This window comes from Pollicipes pollicipes, unplaced genomic scaffold (assembly GCF_011947565.3).
Source record: "Pollicipes pollicipes isolate AB1234 unplaced genomic scaffold, Ppol_2.1 Scaffold_4219;HRSCAF=4965_pilon_pilon_pilon, whole genome shotgun sequence".
Taxonomy (NCBI): Eukaryota; Metazoa; Arthropoda; class Thecostraca; order Pollicipedomorpha; family Pollicipedidae; genus Pollicipes; species Pollicipes pollicipes.
The window spans coordinates 18,265,201-18,285,512 of NW_023596448.1; the positions used below are offsets into that span (position 1 = coordinate 18,265,201).

General features: G+C 51.0%; 1 protein-coding gene across 1 annotated transcript; it reads right to left on the minus strand.

Moving 5' to 3' along the window:
- LOC119096093 (phenoloxidase-activating factor 2) lies at positions 1-10,821 on the minus strand. The gene is made up of 6 exons (XM_037218949.1): positions 10,758-10,821; positions 4,858-5,144; positions 4,048-4,240; positions 3,217-3,324; positions 1,939-2,125; positions 1-1,363 (listed from the first exon to the last, which is right to left on the minus strand). Exons 2-6 carry the CDS (start codon positions 5,103-5,105, stop codon positions 921-923), a joined length of 1,179 nt encoding a protein of 392 aa, XP_037074844.1. The 5' UTR covers positions 5,106-5,144; positions 10,758-10,821; the 3' UTR covers positions 1-920.
- Between the last annotated feature and the right edge of the window lie 9,491 nt (positions 10,822-20,312).

A 20,312-nucleotide genomic window follows, 5' to 3' on the forward strand; every position in this document is an offset into this window, starting at 1 on the left:
TTGACACTTTAGGTTTTTGTGTCGTTTATTACACCAGCACAGTCACACCACACACTCACGCTACTTTAAGTCACAAAATCACAGTTAAAACTACGCCCACACTTAAAATTACACTGGCACAAGCTCCGACTGCTAATGTGCTGAAGGAGCTAACTCATATTCGCTAAGTTTTTGACTCGGTTGACATAAAAACCACTACCATGCATCCCGGCTGCGAGGCTGACTCTCTGAATCACGCCAATTTCAGTTCCACCAATTTAAGGGCTTTTCTCCCGTCTTGGAAGAGAATTCCAGGTGAGCCTCACGCACGCCAGATGGCGTGCTGAAATGCTTGCTGGAATGCGTGTTCAAATGATAAAACGCCGAGCAAACACTCTCGCTGACCCCATATTTTCCTCCGACATATCCAAAGCACAACAGAGCACACCAGAAACTAATACATGCATTTCCGTCCACGAACTCTTGCCAGCGCACGGCTGCGGCGGCTGCTTCACTCTGCTCCCCCCTGGTGAAGAATGTTTCGGTACGCGACGCGACCGCCACGGCCATCCACCGCCTCCGAGCGGCGCTGCTCCGCGGCACCGATCTCAAAGCCCGCACCTCCTGGCGTCGCTTGGGACGCGCACACTGCCAACGCCGGCAGTGAAGACTCGGGATGCGAGGCGAGGATCCTAAGCAGAACAACGACCATGGCAACGAAGAAAAACCGTTTGTTGTTCACGTGGCGCACGTTGCGCCTGATTTCAGGGGAGGAGGGGGGGGGGAGGCGTTGCCAGGCGCCCAGCACCGGCGGCACCAGCACCAGCGCAGTCACCAGCCTCCAGCGCCGTCTCGCGGCCACTACACAGAAACTCGCGACTGTGGACGCCAACCACGTCCCGCGACAATCGCGTTCGCAAGCGGCTCAGGTCGGTGGTCGGCTACAACCCAGCGGCGGCGATCTCCTGTGCGATCCAGCCGGTGAACTGTCGCACGTCGGCGTACACGCCCGGCAGGCCGTCCTGGCCGCAGCCGATGCCCCAGGACACGATGCCGACCTGCACGTAGCGGCCTGGGTCCGCCGGGTCTGGGCACACGAGCGCTGAGCCGCCGTCGCCGGTGCACGCGTCCTCGCCCAACCGCCCCCCGGCGCACACAAAGGAATCGTCCAGCTGGAAAAACGCGCCGAGTCGTGTGCGGCGCAGCGCGCTCTCGCACGTGGACGAGTCCACCAGAGGGAGGCTGAGGGACTTGAGCACCGTCTGGTAGTCGTTGCTGCCGAAGGCGTTCATGCCCCAGCCAGTGACCATACAGTCGCTGAGGGGGGTGAAGCCCGGCGGCGGCAGGCACACGGTATCCATGTGCGGCCGCAGATCCACCGGAGCTGGAAGGCACGCGCACGGTCGCTATGGGATTCCAACACGCACACAGGAACATGCTGTTCGCGATCAGGTGAAGCAAATATTGGCGGATGCGTAGGAACAAAGTGCTACGACCGCTGCGTACAGCGGATTTTGAATAGTCGAACATAAGTAGCTCGGGCAGACAGTTTTTTCAGGTCTACACATTTTTGTGGTTGGACGATGCTCATGAAGGGCATCTGATTATTATAATATATTGTCTTATAATCATAATATGCCCTTTATCTCATCATAAGCTTAAACAGAAATCAACGTCAGCAGCATTTCTTTAGTCTTGATATTTTGACGTGGATACGTCTATAATGGGTAAAAAGCACAAACCATAAGCGGACATGAACAACAAGACGTATAGCTGCTACAACATAGCGAGATCGCCTATAAGTGCCAGCTCCATCGTAAAGAAAAACGCAACCCATCCACCTTCACTTCCAAACAGACTCTTGGGACCAGCGACCCACGCTACCACGAGGCCGAACAGACTCTTAAACTTCTGAACTCTAAACTTTCGGAGGCATCGCCGGAACTAAGCCCAACTCACCGGCCAGAATCAGCAGCGCGATGTCGTTGTGTAGGTTGCCGCCGTTGTAGTCGGGGTGCCGAATCACGCGCTGTACCGCCATGTTCAGGTGGCTGTAGTACTCGGTCGTGTGCTGCGTGTCCCACTCGCCCAGGCGCGCCTGCAGCCCAGAGTACATGCGGACCGTGTGGGCCGCGCTGAGCACCACCTGCGGGCGGGGCGGGCGTCAGTATCTTGCGACCGTAAGGTGACGGGTTCGAGTCTGGCTCCCGACTGAGAACTTCTTCCCGGGAAATCGGCACGCCATATCTTGACGATAAGTGGTTGAGGCCTTAAGTGCGTCGTTACCTCTCCAAAGCAATGACGGAATTCATAACAGCAGTCACAACAGAAGGCCATCGCAGTTGGCACAACGAACGGCTGTCGTAATGGACCCGACGGAGAACTATGACAGACGCAACAGCGGTATCGTTAGACACAGCACGTAACAGTGACAATAGAAACGACAGGCAGCCGTCACTTTGGGCCCAATGAACACTGAACAACCGTCATGAACACTGAACACTGAACACTGAACAACGGCACGGCAGACGGCCGTCACGAGGACAGAATAGACATCTCCCTCAATGGGGAGAGGAATCGCGGGACATTTCCCGGCGGCGGACAGCCTTCGCAGGAGACGCTCCGACGAAGCGCCGCTGTCGACACACGTGACCTCTCGTGACATGAGACGGTTCACCTGTCTGTGGATGAGCGAGCCGCCTCCGACGAAGCGCCGCTGTTGACACCCGTGGCCTCTCGTGACATGAGACGGCTCACCTGTCTGTGGATGAACGAGCCGCCTCCGACGAAGCGCCGCTGTCGACACCCGTGACCTCTCGTGACATGAGATGGCTCACCTGTCTGTGGATGAGCGAGCCGCCTCCGACGAAGCGCCGCTGTTGACACCCGTGACCTCTCGTGACATGAGACGGTTTACCTGTCTGTGGATGAGCGAGCCGCCTCCGACGAAGCGCCGCTGTTGACACCCGTGACCTCTCGTGACATGAGACGGCTCACCTGTCTGTGGATGAGCGAGCCGCCTCCGACGAAGCGCCGCTGTCGACACCCGTGACCTCTCGTGACATGAGACGGTTTACCTGTCTGTGGATGAGCGAGCCGCCTCCGACGAAGCGCCGCTGTTGACACCCGTGACCTCTCGTGACATGAGACGGCTCACCTGTCTGTGGATGAGCGAGCCGCCTCCGACGAAGCGCCGCTGTTGACACCCGTGACCTCTCGTGACATGAGACGGCTCACCTGTCTGTGGATGAGCGAGCCGCCTCCGACGAAGAGCGTGCGGCCCTTGCGGTCCCGGCGCGTCAGGGCCACCTGCCACGGGAACTCGCCGAACTGCGTCTCGTGGTCCTGTCGAAGAAGGGGCACCACGTGCGTTACAGGTGTGCTCCTGGCAGAGCGGCTCCAACGCTAGCTGTGTAGTCGGGGGAGGTAGCAATGCAATGCCATCACGTGGCATCATAGATGCGCGGCTTATGGCAACAGCACGAGACGAAAGATCTCGGTAAAGAGCACGCCATGTTAAAAGCTGTGATTGGTGAAAGGTCATCAACGTATGAAAAATAGTCTTATGTGAGGCGACACTCCACACGACGTGTTGGCGGTACATTCAGGCTATTCGTTCTCCACATCATTGGCGTGTTCACCGAGCTGGGACGGCCAAACGAAACCTTTAACGCCTTGGTCGAGGCAAACACGACAGCGCATCTGAAAGAAACACGTGGCCTCGCGACCCACGCTACCACTTCCGTAACGCCCCGTGACGCTCTGGGCGCCACGGGCGACAGGCAGCGCCGTGATGCAGGCGAGTCACGTGAGTAGTGACACAGTGAGTGGTAACACTGAGGAGCGGCAGCGAGGAGTGCCATGGGGGTAGTGACAGTGAGAAGCCATATAGTGCATAATGATATAGTGAGTAATGTCATAGTGAGTTATAAGCGGATAATGACATAGTGAATAGCCGCATAGTAAGAAGTGACATAGTGAGTCGTGATATAGTGAGTAGTGACACCGTGAGTCACAATGGCACAGCCCAGCACCTTCCCATCCCTCCTCAGCGGTCGCCTGTCCCACCTGGAAGCCCAGTATCCTGACGTCGAGACCCTGGGGGTTGCGACGACCGCAGCTGGGGGCAAACGCCGCCGGCGGGCGCTTGCGGTGCTCGGCCAGGCGGGGCTGCCTGCAGCACACGTCCAGGAAGTCGTCGCACTCGGAGTGGGTTCGCGTCGGTGAGTTCTTGGCATTGTCGGTCAGCTCGCCACCGAACCTGCGCGGAGATACGCGACGGGCGATTGGTGAAGCGTTCTGTGTGGGGTGGGGTGGAGTGAACAAGAGGGAGAGCCCGACACGGCGGTGTAAGTGGGAGTGAGGGTGGCGAACGGGCGGCGCGCAGGAGAGGAAGCCACATAGTGAGTCATATTCACTTCTCTCTTCTGCGAGGAAGCACGGGAGGGTAGCGTGAGGGCATACTTTATGCTTGCGCGGAACGCTTCATGGGTAGCGGTCAGACGCGATGGTGACAAGACAGCCACGTACAAAAGAAAAAGACGGCCTTGTTTGACGCCGTAGGCCTTTCTCATGCTCTCGCCGTGCTTTCATCATCGCCGCATCCTCGGTTTTATCGTGTAACTTATAATCCATTGAGCCGATTCAAACATTCAGCGATGCATATGGAACGACTTCTAGTAAATACAAGGCATGACATGACGACAGCAACGATAGTCCGCTTAGTAGGTTGCGAATAGCCATCAGATCTGGCTGCCGTGTTGGAAAACCAGGCCGAATACTGGGTACAGACATGCGCAGAAGCCAGCGCAACACTGTCGACCATAGAGCAATGTCGGCTCAGTGGCGACCTACAGATGCGGCCGGCTCGCCGCTCACCGGATGTCCAGCAGGCCGCGGCCGTCGGTCACGATGTTTTCCGAGTCACAGTGGTAGAAGGGCACACACTCGTAGAGGCCGTCCTCGCAGTACTGGCGCGCCGCGCCCGTCTGGGCCGCGATGATTTCGGTCACCGACGTGGCCTGGCTGGCGGGCACCGCGGCCAGCGTCACAGCGGCGTGCAGCAGCGACACTAGCGCCACCTTTAACGACGGTGGCGCCGCAGACGGCTGGGCGGCGGGAGACATCTCGGACCTGGGGGTGCGGTGTCGCTGTGCGTCACGGTCCTGTAACGACGTAAACTCGTGTGTTTGAGCTTTGTAAAGTACGGACGGAATCAAGCAGATGCATGATTTTTTTGCAGTTTGCAATGATCAATCGCCCAAATTCCACGGTACAAGTTACAGCTTGTGGATTACAAATATTCTGGAAGGTTAGTTTTCTGCGAGTGAGGACGCACGAGAGTGTTAGCAACTCAGGCTACTTCACAGGCTCAAGAGAAGAACTACGATCGCTCCTGCTAAGCAAAAGCCACAGCAATCCTGCTAATGCGGTGATTTTGGCGTGTCGCCAATTAGTGTGTCTGGATTATGAGCTTAGGTTCTAAGTAACATGCCATATAATTTTTTCCATCATATCAGTTTTTGCGGTAGCATTTAATCCTAAGTAACAGTTATTTTGTATAAGAGCAGGATTTGGCTGCCAAGATATGACGAACTGCTTACCACAAGCTTGAAATTTAGACGGCCGCATCATGCAATGGATTACTGCAACGCGAAATTTGAATGAATGAATTGAACGAGCAGTGACAGCAAATGTAATTTTTGTTCCCGCCACCACGCTGATGCCCATCTTAGCGTGCGTGGGTAAGTTAACTCTCAGGCTATATCAGAGGTCGCTATGCCTCATTACTATATCACGCCGTTGGAGTGAACAGTTCTACTGGGTCTTCCAGGTGCAAGGTGCGTTTCAAAAAGGCTGCGATCCGAAAAAAAAACAGCGTGTTCCATTATCTGACAAATATTTTAACATTCGGATATTTTTGTTTTATAGTGAGGGATCTTCTGTTTAGAGAAACGTCTGCACGACAGCCCGCTGAACACGAACGCACTTCTCCAAATTCCAGACCGACTCATCCCCGCTGGTGTCTTGCACATGCAATGTTAAGAGGCTAAGCGCGAGGACGGGGCATGCATTTCTAGATCCCAAGCCGCAAAAGGGCTTGAAAAAATTAAAATTAAAGTTTTGAAATTGACATCTGAGGTGAGACCTATACATTTACAACAGTGGTTAGTTGCGTTTAAATTCCTAAAGAGCAGTTGTCTGAGAGCATCAACTGATGATTTAACTCTAAGAATAGCGACGGAAATAAACGTCCACCATTTTTGTTATCCTAATTATAAGCGTTCTCATCATCTTTATGCCTTTTTCGATAGGGTGGACAGAACGGAACAATCACAATAATTATGTGCCTTGAGCAGCTTGGGGACTTTTTCAGTCTGCATTAAGCGTGCTACATGTGAAAGAACGTCCGCTACCCAACGTTTTGCCTTCCCTTGGCAGGATGACTGAAGCGTCATATGAACACTGAGAGGCCTTGCAACTCAACTGCACGCCAATACATGATCCTAGTTGTACACATTCGCACCATTCGACTACATAGCCCACGTGTGACCCATGCAAAAGGGCTAAACCATGGAGCGTCGTCCGATCATATGCATTGCGGTCGAATCTTCGTAGGCGGCGAGGATGGAGTCGGATGTAAAGCGACTAAAGCGCACATTGCCCTTGCAACTAGTGTGATTACACTGCACAGAAGCCAGCAATAAGAAATTAGGGGGAGACAACCGACTGGAAAGCCAGACCGCCGGCCAGTGGGTCCGGGTGGCGGGGCCACGATACCATGAACTACGGCGGATTACAGGCCGGACCTGGACGGGCAGTCTGGCGGGCCGGAGGGGCTCGCGTTGACTGATTCGGGTCGGCGGAAGGTCAGCGAGCGGGCGAGCCCAGGTATGCCGCGAGTGGAGTCATTGTCGGGTCGTAAGGTCAGGGAGCGGGTGAGCCCAAGTATGCCGGGGGTGGAGTCATTATTCGGACTGACGTCGTTGGCCTGTGTGATAGCACGTACACATACGTACAAGCTAACGCACCGGATGAGGGCGATAGTCCAAACAATTATGCCGTCCGTGATACTAATACCTCGTCCCAATTATTACGTAAAACAATGACCTCAAATGCACCAACGCACCCGGATGAATGTGAACACGGCCGCGGCGGTGAGACCGCAGTTAGAAGCGTTCGACCGGTACTCCACACGGCGGCGTGCTTATAAGTCTAGTTATCCTGCGGGGTTACATCTGACACTTTGATAGTGTTTCGATCTCCTTTGTAGAATGGGGTGTTTTTTTCTCGAGCTCCATTACCTGGGTTAAACGGAATTGTTATATTTGGACGCTATCTCAGGTATCGCCACGCAAACGACAGATCTGTACCTTGACTTGTGCGGAATTTTTGGTGTCGTGGGAAGTTTTTTTACGTACGGCATTACTGCTTGTCGATCGTGATTGTGCAACAGGAAGTACAGAGCAATATGTTGTTTTTAGTTGCAATACACATCCGTTTTTTCTTTATTCAGTGTCAGCCAATTAACATTTTGGTTTTCCAAACCGGACGTTACGGAGTTGCAGGTTCTTTAAAACATTTTGTATGTCACACTGCGGTCAACCATGACAAGGCTTAGCCTCCTCTCTGGGAAAACACTGATGGCTGGAGAGATTGCAACTCCGGTGGCATCGTACCAAGCGGTGCCTCAAGCCCACAAACGCCTTGACGTCTGTCGGCAAAATATCAAGGCTGTTCCACTTAAAGACAACGCTTTAAATTCGAAGGTCAAGGAAGAAGATCATTATGGACAATAATCAAGTGTGGTAAAATAATTTAACTTGCAATGATAGCTTACACTTAAGTGCAAAAGACTGCTCTAGACAACACAGCCTTACTGTTTAATACTCCTCAGTACGTCATTGTATGATAACCTCATGGGTTGCTTGCGTCACTTCAGAGTCACTGCCCGATGGGCGTGTCAGAACAACTACTCTAGCGGAGGCGATGACTCACTTGTAACACCTCAACTTGCCGAGAGGTGGCTGATTAGCTGGCGCGTGTTTGCGAAAGCTGCATACCGGTTTGTACAGGTGTTTTGGCCGGTCTCATCGTGCTTTTGTACACTGGCCCTTTATTTCATATCTTTTACTTGCTTTCACACACGAGAGAGAATGACGCTTTTCTTAAGTTCTTTGATCTCCAGCCTCACTTCCATCATCACTAGTAACACCGCCCAAGTTTCTGTACTATGTAGCCCAAAACGTAATTCTTATTCGAAACATGCACTCAAAACATTAACCCTCGCCCTGATAGAGGGCTCGATGCGACCCTATCCTGAAGTTTCTTTGAAGATGTCTCTCTGGCATGTCGTACAATCACGCCCAAATGCTCACTAGCCTATATGACGCCATTGCGCGTTTTTTTTTAAAGGCAAAAACGTGCTCCTGACTCCATTGTACTGAGTTGGACAAGGAACACGGCCGTTTAAACTTCGTACCGTCACGAGACATGGTATCGCACGTATGATGCTGCAAAGCTGAAAAATGTGACTCACAGGAAGATTTGACCTTTGACCTGGCACCGTAGAGCCGATTATTGACCTAACAACATAAAACTAGTGCCCATTGCGAGGTGTCGTTAAGACCAATCTACTGTTTTTTTGTTTATTTACTAAGCTATATCTTCATTTGTTTGGAAACGTCAGGGGAACGGGTTGCATCAACCACCCAGCAGTCCGCGTTATGAAAACGGCGAATCAGCGCGAGAAATATCATGGTTGAAACCCAGTTGCTGCCTGTTGGTGCCACAAAATGCGATGACGTACGAAGCACAAGAATAATTCGATGGCCATACCTTTCTTAGCCATTAGCAAAGAACAGCCAATGAAGTGGCGGTATTCGCTCCACGTTTTATGGCGTTATGTATGCATGGACGACCATGAAATAGTCTGCACGAAATAGCCTCCACAAGCTCCGAGGCTCACGCAGGGCCGCGGGGGGGGGGGGGGGCGAAACAAGCTCGCGAGCGTCAACCCCAGAAACAAGGCATTTTGAACTCTTCGTAAAGGCATGACTGCAGCTTGCTTTCAGAGATCTTAAAATTAATTAGTTAAGTTATTATTAGGCATCATTCAAAACCTGATACAAATGCGGCACACTCCCTTCATCCGTTGCGCGGAGTTACGTCGCGTAATACGGAGCAACTCGTTTTATGTTTAAGACATCCTAACCGCAGCATTTGTGAGCATGCACCGGCTCAAGGGGTCGGGGTTAGCAGGGAACTTAATCGCGGCTCAACATCTGACGACACAGAAGGGGATTAGGCGGGATCATAGCGTGATCCGAAATGCCCTGTGAGGCGAAGTACTTTACGGGTTGGTTCGATCCATGAGCGCCCATATAGCGTGAGTGGTCAAATGGTGGATAGCGATGTGGGAGCAATTATGCGCAAGAGCACGTGTATGGGGACGTATTTCAATACATGCAATATAGATACTTCGAAAGCAGGATATATTATCGGTGTTTGTTTTTATTGATTGACCTTCACGAAAATGATACGAACTACAATGGCGTCATGTGTTAATATAAATGACGAAATGTTACACGCACGAAAGGCTGCCGCAACACTGTTCGCTAATTAAATAGCGGATAGCCAGAGCCACGGACGGCAAATTAATTGGGCAAAACAGGCCCTATCCGTGATAGAATTGGCTGAGACCCATCTGTGAGGCATAAGTAACGCACGCAACGAATGTAGTCCTCCCTAAAACAGTCAGATCCTATTAATGCAGTATACTTACCATAAGCATATGCTCACTTGAACGTGTCTTTGAAAGGCCTTTAGCGAGCGCTTCCTGATGTCAAAATAATGTTTCCTTCTATATAAACACCAACGGGTTACAATGATTAAAGAAGGGAAACAAAAGACACACAAGGTACCAAGTTTCATGTTCAAGTTATCACCTTCAGGTTTAGCGGCCCGAAAATAATTTAAAGCGTTAGAGACATTACTCTGCTTAACAAAAAAAGCCAAAGCGCGCAGCAAATAATACAGGAGACGCAGAAGAGCATCCAGGTCCAGAACGCCCAAGGTCAAGCATTTGGCTCCGTGCGGCGCACATCGGATTAATTCTCCGACAAAGAGTAAGTCCGGAAAAATGAGAGATAATCTGCCGCATCCATATCAAATGGCGTACCTAAACGTACCCAAAGGGAGGACCTCCGGGGCCATGGCCCCCCATCGACGTGGCAGGGCCCCTGGTGACCAGAAAACCAAGTAACGTTTGGAACTTTAAGGCTCTTTAAGGACTTCTGAAACATACCAAAGGGGCCCCGAGGCATAAAAATAGCACCCCAGCCTAATGTGCCCCGAATCAAACAACAGGGCCCTTATTCGACGACAAGCGCCCCTTTCAATCAGGATTGGCTCCCTCCTGGGCGAAATGTTGGACTACGCCAGTGACATCGTCGAAGTGCCGCTGGTAAACTTCTGCACTACCCGCCAGCTATCATCCTCTTCACACCACACCCCACTTCAGCTTGCAAATTTAGTTACACCAGCTAAAAACCTCGTCACCAAATCATATATCTAAATATCGTTACCAATCACACGCTTGCTTCCTCTGAATGTTGTTACCAGATGTCCTCATCTTGTCACCACATGAATACTCGTCACCACATATGCCTAAATCTCGTCACTACACATCTCTTGAATCTCATCACCCCCTCCTCCTCTCAGTTCCTGCGCCCGTCACCACCATCACCGTTGCCACCACCGTCCCACCGACCGCTCACCTGCCGTTGACGAGCACGGGTCGCTCCAAGCCACCACGCGTCAGCGCACCACCCCGCCGTCACCGACCACCCGGTCCGACTGGAGCAGCAGCGGCCGGCGGGCCAGCTGTACCGATGCAGCAGGCGGAATCTCCCAAACACCTGAGCCGGCGGCGGCCACTGGCCGGCCCCGACGCCGGACGGGATTTCCAGCGCCGCCAAGCGGTCGCCCGCGTCACCTGGTCAACAGCGGGCGAGGTTACGATGGGAGGGGGTGCTGCGCCTGCCGCCGGCCGCCAGCAGCCGTCACGGCATGGTCACACAGGGGGCGGCTGTGATCGGCTAGTGGTTCGTCGAGCGGGCGGCGGGCTTCTTCACAGACGAGGACTTAACTGATTGGGTAAACAGCTGGGCACAGAACAGAACAGAAGGCATAGGTATGACAGCAATTCGATTAGGCTTCTAAGGCGGTTCTCTCTATGCAACGCCATCGGTGTGATATTAAGTTCCGAAAACTTATAGGACAGAAATAGGACCTATATGACATACACATATATTTACATATATATGACCTACATACGTATATGTATATGACACATATACATATACGTGTATGACAGAAAACCAATGAAAGTAGTACGAACTTACCGTCCGTTACCTACGCCCCGTAGAAATATATTTACATTCCAACCTCTACGTAAGATATCGTCAATCTTTGCAAGGTCGATGTTGCCAGTTCCAGTGGTTCGGGAGGATCTTCTGTATTTGGGATCACTCATCCGTGATGGTTTAGCCGGTTCGAGGTTGCCTTAAGCTCCAGAACCCAGGGGATTCGAGCACTGAAAGGGGGTGAGTTTGAGTCGCTTTTAGCGCTCGCTATTTTCGCCTAGCTAGCACTATCACTTAGGCTTCCCCACAGACGAGGATTTCACAGATTGGGTAAACTCCTGGGTAGTCATATGAAACAACTAACAGGGTGGCACCAATTTTGTGACTGTGGGATGCTCGGTCACGGGCATGAACACGGCAATGAGTAAGACGTTTACGAAAAAGTAATACTTCTGCTTTAAGTTTCTTTAGTCAAAACTCGATTCATTCACACCGCTTTTTTAATTATCAACGAGCACAAATATGACCTCGTCATATGCTAGGCGTGTCCAATTGGCTGGCTTCCACCTGGCCATATTGCGCGTCTGGGAACTTATCCGGATATCGTGTTCTGCTGAAGACGGGGGGGATTTCATCAGAGCTCAAGAGATTAGTGATGCCATTTTTTTAGATTGCTCTTCTGAGACCTGCTGACCTTTAATTAGGCTAGCCAGCAAGGGGACTTTAAACAGCATAAATGCCTGAGGCCTGCTATTGTCTAAGACCCCATATCAAGAGGGCTGTGTTTTGTTGGTAATTGTGGGCTTCGCTTCACAGAAAGGCGACGGTGAAGAAAGAACCTCAACAAAGTTTTCGGAACTAAACACTACCCCGATGGGGTCGCAAAGAGAGAGCTGCCTTATAAGCCTTTGAAGGCCTTCCTTTCAGCCTTGACCCATGGCGGAATCACTGATTGCAATGCCTCGCCTGCATAGCCGTCATTCTTTCGGGTCCACAAGGGCAAGGCGGTTGTCAATGCCCTGCTATTTCGATTAAGCCAACACGAAGTGTCCACCCGTTACCTACTAACCTGATAATTATATTTGCAGTAGCCGGCAATTGAGGTAACCGGCATGAAGAGCAACAAAGTTTAGTTATGATTATGATGTCACACATAAAATACTGCCAATCCTTGCAATGTCAATGTTGTCAGTTCCAGCGACTTGGAAGGAGCGTCTGTGTTTGGCATTACTCATCTCTGCGCTCATCAATCACTCGTCTGTACAGATAGGACGTTTACGAAATAACAATGTTACCGCTAGATGATAACGTTACTGATTATAATTTGTTCAGTCATAGCTCAATTCATTCCCACTGCCTTTGTAATTAACAACGCGCACAAGTATGACCTCATCCTGTGCTAGGCGTGTCCAATTGGCTGGCCCATATTGAGCGTCTGGGAACTTATCCAGATGTCGTGTTCTGCTGAAGATGGGAGGGAGGGGGGTCATCATAGCTTAAGAGCTTAGTGGGTCGCTTTTTTAGATTCCCCCGCGGAGACCCACTGATCTTTAATTCAGCCAACCTTTAAACAGCATATTACCTGAGGCCTGCTGTTATCCAAGACCGCAAATCGGGAGAACTGTGTTTTGTTGGTAATTGTGGCCTCTTCACGCAAGGGTTACTTTGAGAACAAATCTCTCCCAATTTTGTGGGCTTTAAGATTACACCGATGACGTTGCATAGAGAGAGGGCCTTGGAAGGCATTCTTTCAGTCCTGTCTCCCTTGAGAAATCACTGGCTGCAATGCCTCACCAAAATGGTCGTCATTCTTTCGGGACCATAAGGGCAAGGTGATTGTCAATGCCCTGCTTTTTAAATGGCACTAACACGATCTTACCACCCGTTACCTACAAACCTCAGGACTATGTTTGCAGCAGCCGGCAACTGAGGCAAGCGACATGACAAGCAACACAATTTACTTGCGACCGTGATATCACATGGAAGATACTGCCAATTTTTGCGAAGCCGATATTGTAAGCTCCAGTAGTTCAAGAGGAGCGTTTGTATTTGGAGTCACTCACATCTGTGGTGCTTAAGCGGGTTAGAGGTCACTTTAAGCGCTCGAGCCCAGGAGGTTCGGGCATGCAAAGAAGGTGAATTTGAGTCGCTTTAAGCGCTCGCTCCATACCCTTGCCCGAATGCGTCATCCTTTTCCACAGCATTCGCCGTTGCACAAGGGACTTTTCCTTCTCGTATCTCTCGTCTGGCCGCATTGTGCAATCTTTAAGAGAAGAGCAAACCACGGCATTTGAGCTGTAGACCTCAATTCCTGACATGCAACTTGTTTTCGTCACATTTATGGACGATTGACGGTGATTGGTGGCAAGACTGGTGGTGGGATGTTGCTTTCTATATGCGGCCTTGGATTGCAGCCTCTGGTATGCCTGAACCAAGGGAATTTAAGCAGGTGTTTGGACGCTAGGCGTGACTGACCCTGTGACAAGTAATTTGAGCTGTAGGCCTCAATTACTGACATGCAACTTGTTTTCGTCACATTTATGGACGATTGACGGTGATTGGTGGCAAGACTTGGCCGTCTTGGCCGTCTTGGATGTTCTCAGGTGCGTGTAACACGTCACATTTGTGTTATGACGTCACCTGTTTTCCACGCGCCGAATAAAGTCTGCCTGTGTGAGCAGACCGGTAGATGGTCTGTGGCCATTGGCAGCGGCCGCCGCTAAATGTCAGGTGACCTAAGAGGACAGGACGACCGTGCCGAACATTGCTGCACGTTCAACTCTCTCACCACAAAGCTCTGCCGCTGACTGGGAATTTCACTTTTGAATGATCGGATGAGACTTCACGCAACGAGCGCTGCTTAACGTCGGCTGTGATCCCACAAGTGTATTCATTCAAAAGGTTTGAGCTACATTTTTAGAAATGTGCCGGCGGTAATTCAGAAATAATCTGGCTTCCGAGGCCTTCTCCGACCGGAAGCCATGGGCGTCTTACGCAGATGTGGAGTGGCGCCAACCGTTACCGGCTTACTTCGCTTGCACCGACCGCTTCCGGCCGAACGTGCCATTGTGAGTCATGGCACCGCCGCCGCCGTCGCCGCCGCCGCGTTGTTAACAAGGGAAGCCCGCGGCCCTTCTGAAAACCCTCGTCTGGAGCTGCGAGAACAATCAAAGGTCGTTCAAGCAGGAGCCGAACGCACGGTGACTCACAGATTCGGCGCGGAAGACACAAGGTGAGCGCGCCCCAGCGCGCGCCGGCCGGGGAGCAGCGGGGGGGGGGGGGGGCACGGCCAGAGTGGACTGACCAGGCCGTCTTCCGCCAGAGCGACCGCCAACGAGTCATCGGTAATCTGCCCGCAAGATCCGGGATGAGTCTCATCCGAGGTGAAAATGACAACATGTGCTCTTGACGGGCAGTCCAGCCTCACACGCCGTATATTATATAATCGTGATAGACGAGTTGATATTGATGCCGCGGACATCTCAGCGGGGATTGCTGTGAAATCCGTACTTTTTGCCCTCAAATCGCCGCTGTCACCGGACAGCCTTGGCTTCAAGCTTTGTGATGAGCGTGTTCTCGGCGATTACGCTTCTGAAGAAAGATATCGCCGCCAATATGGACACTGAGCATGTCAGTAAAACCTAAACCTGCTCATTTGACATATCAAACCTGTTCCCCATTCGAGAACCCGTCACCGAGTGCTACAGCTATTAGTCGAATGTTAGACACAACTGCCATCTGAGCAGAAGCCCACGTATGTGCTTGCTGATGACGGCACGCTTGAAAGTGAAACGAAATGCATTGAAATGAGCCTGACTATACTTTGTGGGGTATTGTGTGCAGTGTAGTAGCTGTATTAAGGGATCTGGATGAGCTGTAGTTTTGCACTTCCGTGTTTCTGAAAGAGCACAAAGCTTCTTTTCTTAGCAAATAGCTGACGTATTGACGTTACTAACACATCCAAGCCTTTTGCGGCAATATGACTCTTTGCACGTGTTGATTCGACTTAAGATGTCAAACGGGTGAGACAATGCAATGATGACAGAATGTTATGCTTTTGACATAATTAACCCTTTTCCGAGAAGCGCGTGGGCAAATTCCGCCACCTTATGTTTCCAGTCACCATTCCCAAAACATCTTCAGGATTTCAATAAAATTGACCTTTTAAGCTGTCCCCATCGTCACGAGGCCCCCGTCACGTAAGTCACGAGGCCCCCGTCACATGGTAAGACCATGGAAAACATATTTGCTTATTAGCGAGGTACCTCCTGGAATATTGAAGGTCGATGAAAAGCTAAGAGCTAAGCTAAGCTAAGAGCTAATAGCTAAGCCGGCGTAAGAGCTTCCATCTCGTGATAAGGAAAATCAGGATGTTAAGGCTTTTCCTTCTTACATGAAGAACTATCTGAAAAATGAGCACTCACCTGAACCAGGCAAAACAATTGGCAGAGACGGTTCCGGGATCGGAAAAGGGATGGACTATTCAACTTTATGAGAGGATACTGAGGGCGGTGTCCGCTGTCCCATACAGAAAACGTCGAGTCTCGTATTACACAGGTTAAAATCCTGTGCATATTTGTACTTACTGATCAGGTAGCAAGTACCAGACGTAGGCGCAGGTACCAAACAGTGGAAAGCTGTCATTAGTCAAATAATTCCCCGTTTTCTCTATCCTAGCCTCACTGGTATTTCAAGTAAAGAACATGTGTGTGCAAAGCATGCAAAAGTGAAGATCTCTAGAAAAGGGCGACACAAGATTGCGTAACATTTGAAAGGTTTTTAACGGCTACATTTCCCTGCACGAAGTCGAAAGCTGGGTGTTAAGAAGCATTTTATATCGAGACTTGATAGCCAATCTTCCTCCTGAGTTTTGGGTGAAAACTGAGAAAATATTAAAGCATCGCGGATGTTATGCTTGTTTGGGCCCTCGTCCCTGTCTGGTGCGTGGGTATGTACACGACGCTTCGGATAGATAACTCTAGGCGTCGTCATGAGGTATGGAGAGCTCTCAGGACGCTATGACACCTAACAACGGCCGGATAGTCCGATAACTCCCTCAGCGTCGTCAGGAGCTATGAACTTTTAGACCGCTATAGCACATGACAGCGGCCGGAGAGGTCACTGGCTGTAACGTTGTGTGCATACTAACACATCAGACGAGAACGATAGTCAGAACAGTTATTCCATCCCTTTCTGCCCAATGATAGGAACTGTATTTCCAATAGCTTTCATCTTCGTGCATCATATTTAAGCCAAAATATTGAGCGCACGTTGGACGCTTCTGTTGCAAATAAAAAATGAACAACAGCGAAAACAGCGAAAAAGAGACATTGGAAGCATTCATCAGGTAATTTTGCCATCTAAAATGAATTTCTGGATGTGCCTATAACAACAAGTGTGCGCTATAAAATATACGAAACATAGGAGTACAATTTGCTTGGATCACAACTCAAGTCAATTATGTTACAGCACAGGCCGTCACAATCTGTCCTAACGATAGCCACCTGTATGTCTACATGACGGGGCCATGTCAGTTTAAGCACACACCCAATTAAATTGGGTTTAACGCACGCAAATGCTTTGTCCATGTGTCATGGGATCAGAGAAGGTAGGGGAGGAAATACACATTCGCTCTTTTTTTGCACTGCTTATGCCTAGGTTCGCCTAAGACTTAATGGTTTTCCAAATAGCCAACAACAACGCCCACCACCTTCGTTCAGTTGCTATTTAACGACGTTGTCTACATGAAAACCAGGACATACACACGATAAGAGCAGTTGGTCAAAAACGTCCCGCAAGCTCACCCTTCGCCCCTGAAAAGCCAATTCCAAAGCATTCTAACATTCTACGCTATAGAAACAAAGCCAACATTACGATGAATCGAACGCCATTTTCTGGTAGAGATCAGACCAGTTATCCTAGAGATATGAAGAGGAAGAGGTGAACCTTCCCAACTCACACGCTGCCGTACCAAGTGATACCACGCACGGAATAGGGCTCACTCATTATCTGTTCGCCCATACTACGCCGAGCAGGTATCCAACGTCACCAATCATCTGCCACTGTCGACTGGCGAACACAGAGCCTCCGCCACGCTCCCTCTGACAAATCCGATTAACGAACACGCACCCGCTGTCGTGACTCCACCCAACCCATTCACGTGTCAAAGACAAAGAAGCTGTCGCACCTGTCTGGCAAAGCCAGTTGCCAGATTTGCATCTCTCTGCCTACGGTCATCCTGTATAATGCGGCTGCTGCATCAGGCCTGGCGTGCATAAATGTCGAAGGTCTCGCTGCGAGGGAACCTTTGAACCAGCCTTTGTATATGACATTTCGCTTCGCTGAACCGGAAGATGATTGCATTTCTAGTGCCGAAAGGTTCAGATGTTTAAAGGGAAGCAACGGAGCAGTGACCTTGTTAAGCGTGTTGAGCAGACATTGACCTCCTGCGTGTCGCCTCGGACGCCAACCAGCCAATATGATGCAATCAGTAGTGGCCGAAATATGCAAGTTGTTGCAACATTGCAAACTCCGCAACTGAAGAGGTCGGGATTCACCGGATCCACTAAGATCGTTCCCTCCAGCTTATCCAACCACAGCAAACTGAGCTGAACCCAATGCTAGGGACATGCGAGCGGCACTGCATCGCCGCGGCGCGGCGCGGCTGTCTCGGCGCAGGCCGCGCCAGGACCGCCGCGACTGCATCCGTCCCACGGCGGTCACGGCCGGCCGCACGCAGGCATGCAGCCTAAGGCCGTGCTCATGCGTGGAGCGGGACCGGCGTCATTGACACCCCCCTCCCCCTCCCTCAGGAGACGGCCGGGAAAACCGGCGCCCCTGCCGGATGAGTCCTCCCGGAATGGTCATCTGTAACGAGGACGAGGACGGCGCTGCTTCGCACGACGGCGGGCGACACGCAAGGACAAGCCGTTGCCCTAGTTTCGGAGCCGGACGAACGTCTAAACGGTCCCCAGTTAACTCCCACTGGTGTCTGCCGCGTGCAGATACATGGATGAATCGATAGCAGCAGACCATTGTTTCGCTGACCAGCTGTAGCTTTCTCCCCCAGCAGTGCATGCATTGGTTTGCACAGACCAGTGTGAGCACGTGCAGTTGCAGTCTCATCTTCCTCCCGCCGTGGCACGCGGCCAGAACATACAGTCTTTGGTTGTGAAACCGGCCCATTAAACGTTATCCAGGTGACGTGTCGATGTTGGCTTGCAGGTTAACCTCCCCAGTGAAAGTGCGATGCATAAGGTGCAGCTGACTGATAGGACCTAATGTGCCGTCCTTTCTTAGGGGAAAGTGCAACACTATCACGCACACGCACGCACTCACACACACACACACACACACACACACACACACACACACACACACACACACACACACACACACACACACACACACACACACACACACACACACACACACACACATACACACACACACACACACACACATGTATATACACAAACACACACACACACACACACATACACACACACACACACATGTATACACACACACACACACACACATGTATATATATATATATATATATATATATATATATATATATATATATATATATATATATATGTACACAAACACACACACACACACACACATATATATATATATATATATATATATATATATATATATACATATCTCAGAAAAACGACTCACGAAAGTACCCCGCCGCAAGTTATGACAATTGGCCTGCGAAGTTTGTAATACTGAGGCACTTCAATTCAGCTTCAGAACGAAGTGTGCCTTGCTGGACGTGATCTACATCCGCAGTATGGTTAACAACCTGCCGCAGAGGGTCAGCTCAGCTGGAGTGACCTGACGTGCTAAATTCAGTCGGCCGGTGCATGCGCAATGAGTTATCTCCGACGACTTGGCTGACAGACCCAATTAGCGGTTGGATTGCAACCGCGCTACTTGGGTGGAGGGCTTACGGCACATGCAATGGACTGCGCTTGCTATTTGATCTGTGCACAGCCTCCCGTGCGAGGCAGCCGTCCAGAATGGATCGATAATCATAAATAGGCCACCGCCGCTGTGAAGAGGACCGTTGTGAACGCGTCACACCGCAGTGCCCGCGAGCCGCGGTCGACTCTCCAGGCCATGGTCGGGCTTTCTGCACCGGCTGCAGCCGAGTAACCTTGCTGTAGCACGAGCATTGTGCAAACGTGCGGTGAGGGAATGCGAATGCCGTGTTATTATTGGGGGCCCGGTCTGTCAGAAGCGATCATCAGGCAAGCACCTGACCCTGGGAGCCAGCGGCATCGTCAAGTGTCGACCTTTGGTGGCGGCCGGCCGCGCTGCTCCAGTGCTCGCAGTCAAAATGGCTATTCGATATCTACGTAACGCATGCATGGTATCTACGAAATGCTATTCGATATCTACGTAATGCGTGCATGGTGTTTGTGAAGACTCAGAGCCTGAGCTTCATAGAGTGTAGTCCGGGCAGGTTTGACAACGCGCAAGCTCTTGATACCTGCACTACGTATGGAACACGATTTTCTAAGTCCTGAGGGGTGCAGTCCATTATTCGTTGCCAGGCAATGTGTGCTTGCAGGCACGTGGGCCATTACTCGAAATTTACTTCTCGCCGCGTTACAGACATAACTCGCCGCGATTGGCTCGGTAATTTGCAGTGCGAGTGAACGCGACTGTTAAATTAGCCGTGAAATAGTCCGGACGGTACATGGACGCCAGAGATCAGGCATGCCACAGGCTTCTTATGAAAATCACGAGAGCTAAAATTCACATAACTTGCATTTACATTGACCGAGCTGCGGCCATATTTGTAGATACCACGGTATTGGAGTTGCCAGCAGCAGGCCTGGCTGGATTCCGCTTCAGCGAAGTAGAATATGACTCAGCTCACGAGGGGTGATAAGGACTGAGGTACGACGGCACGGTGCAACCATGAGCCCACTATGATTCCGACTC

Coding starts and splice junctions, on each gene's coding strand:
- LOC119096093 (XM_037218949.1), bottom strand. CDS start 5,105: ATGTCTCCCGCCGCCCAGCCGTCTGCGGCGCCACCGTCGTTAAAGGTG. Junction 4,241..4,857: donor CGCGGCCTGCTGGACATCCG/GTGAGCGGCGAG, acceptor ATCTCCGCGCAG/GTTCGGTGGCGAGCTGACCG. Junction 3,325..4,047: donor TCAGGATACTGGGCTTCCAG/GTGGGACAGGCG, acceptor CTTCTTCGACAG/GACCACGAGACGCAGTTCGG.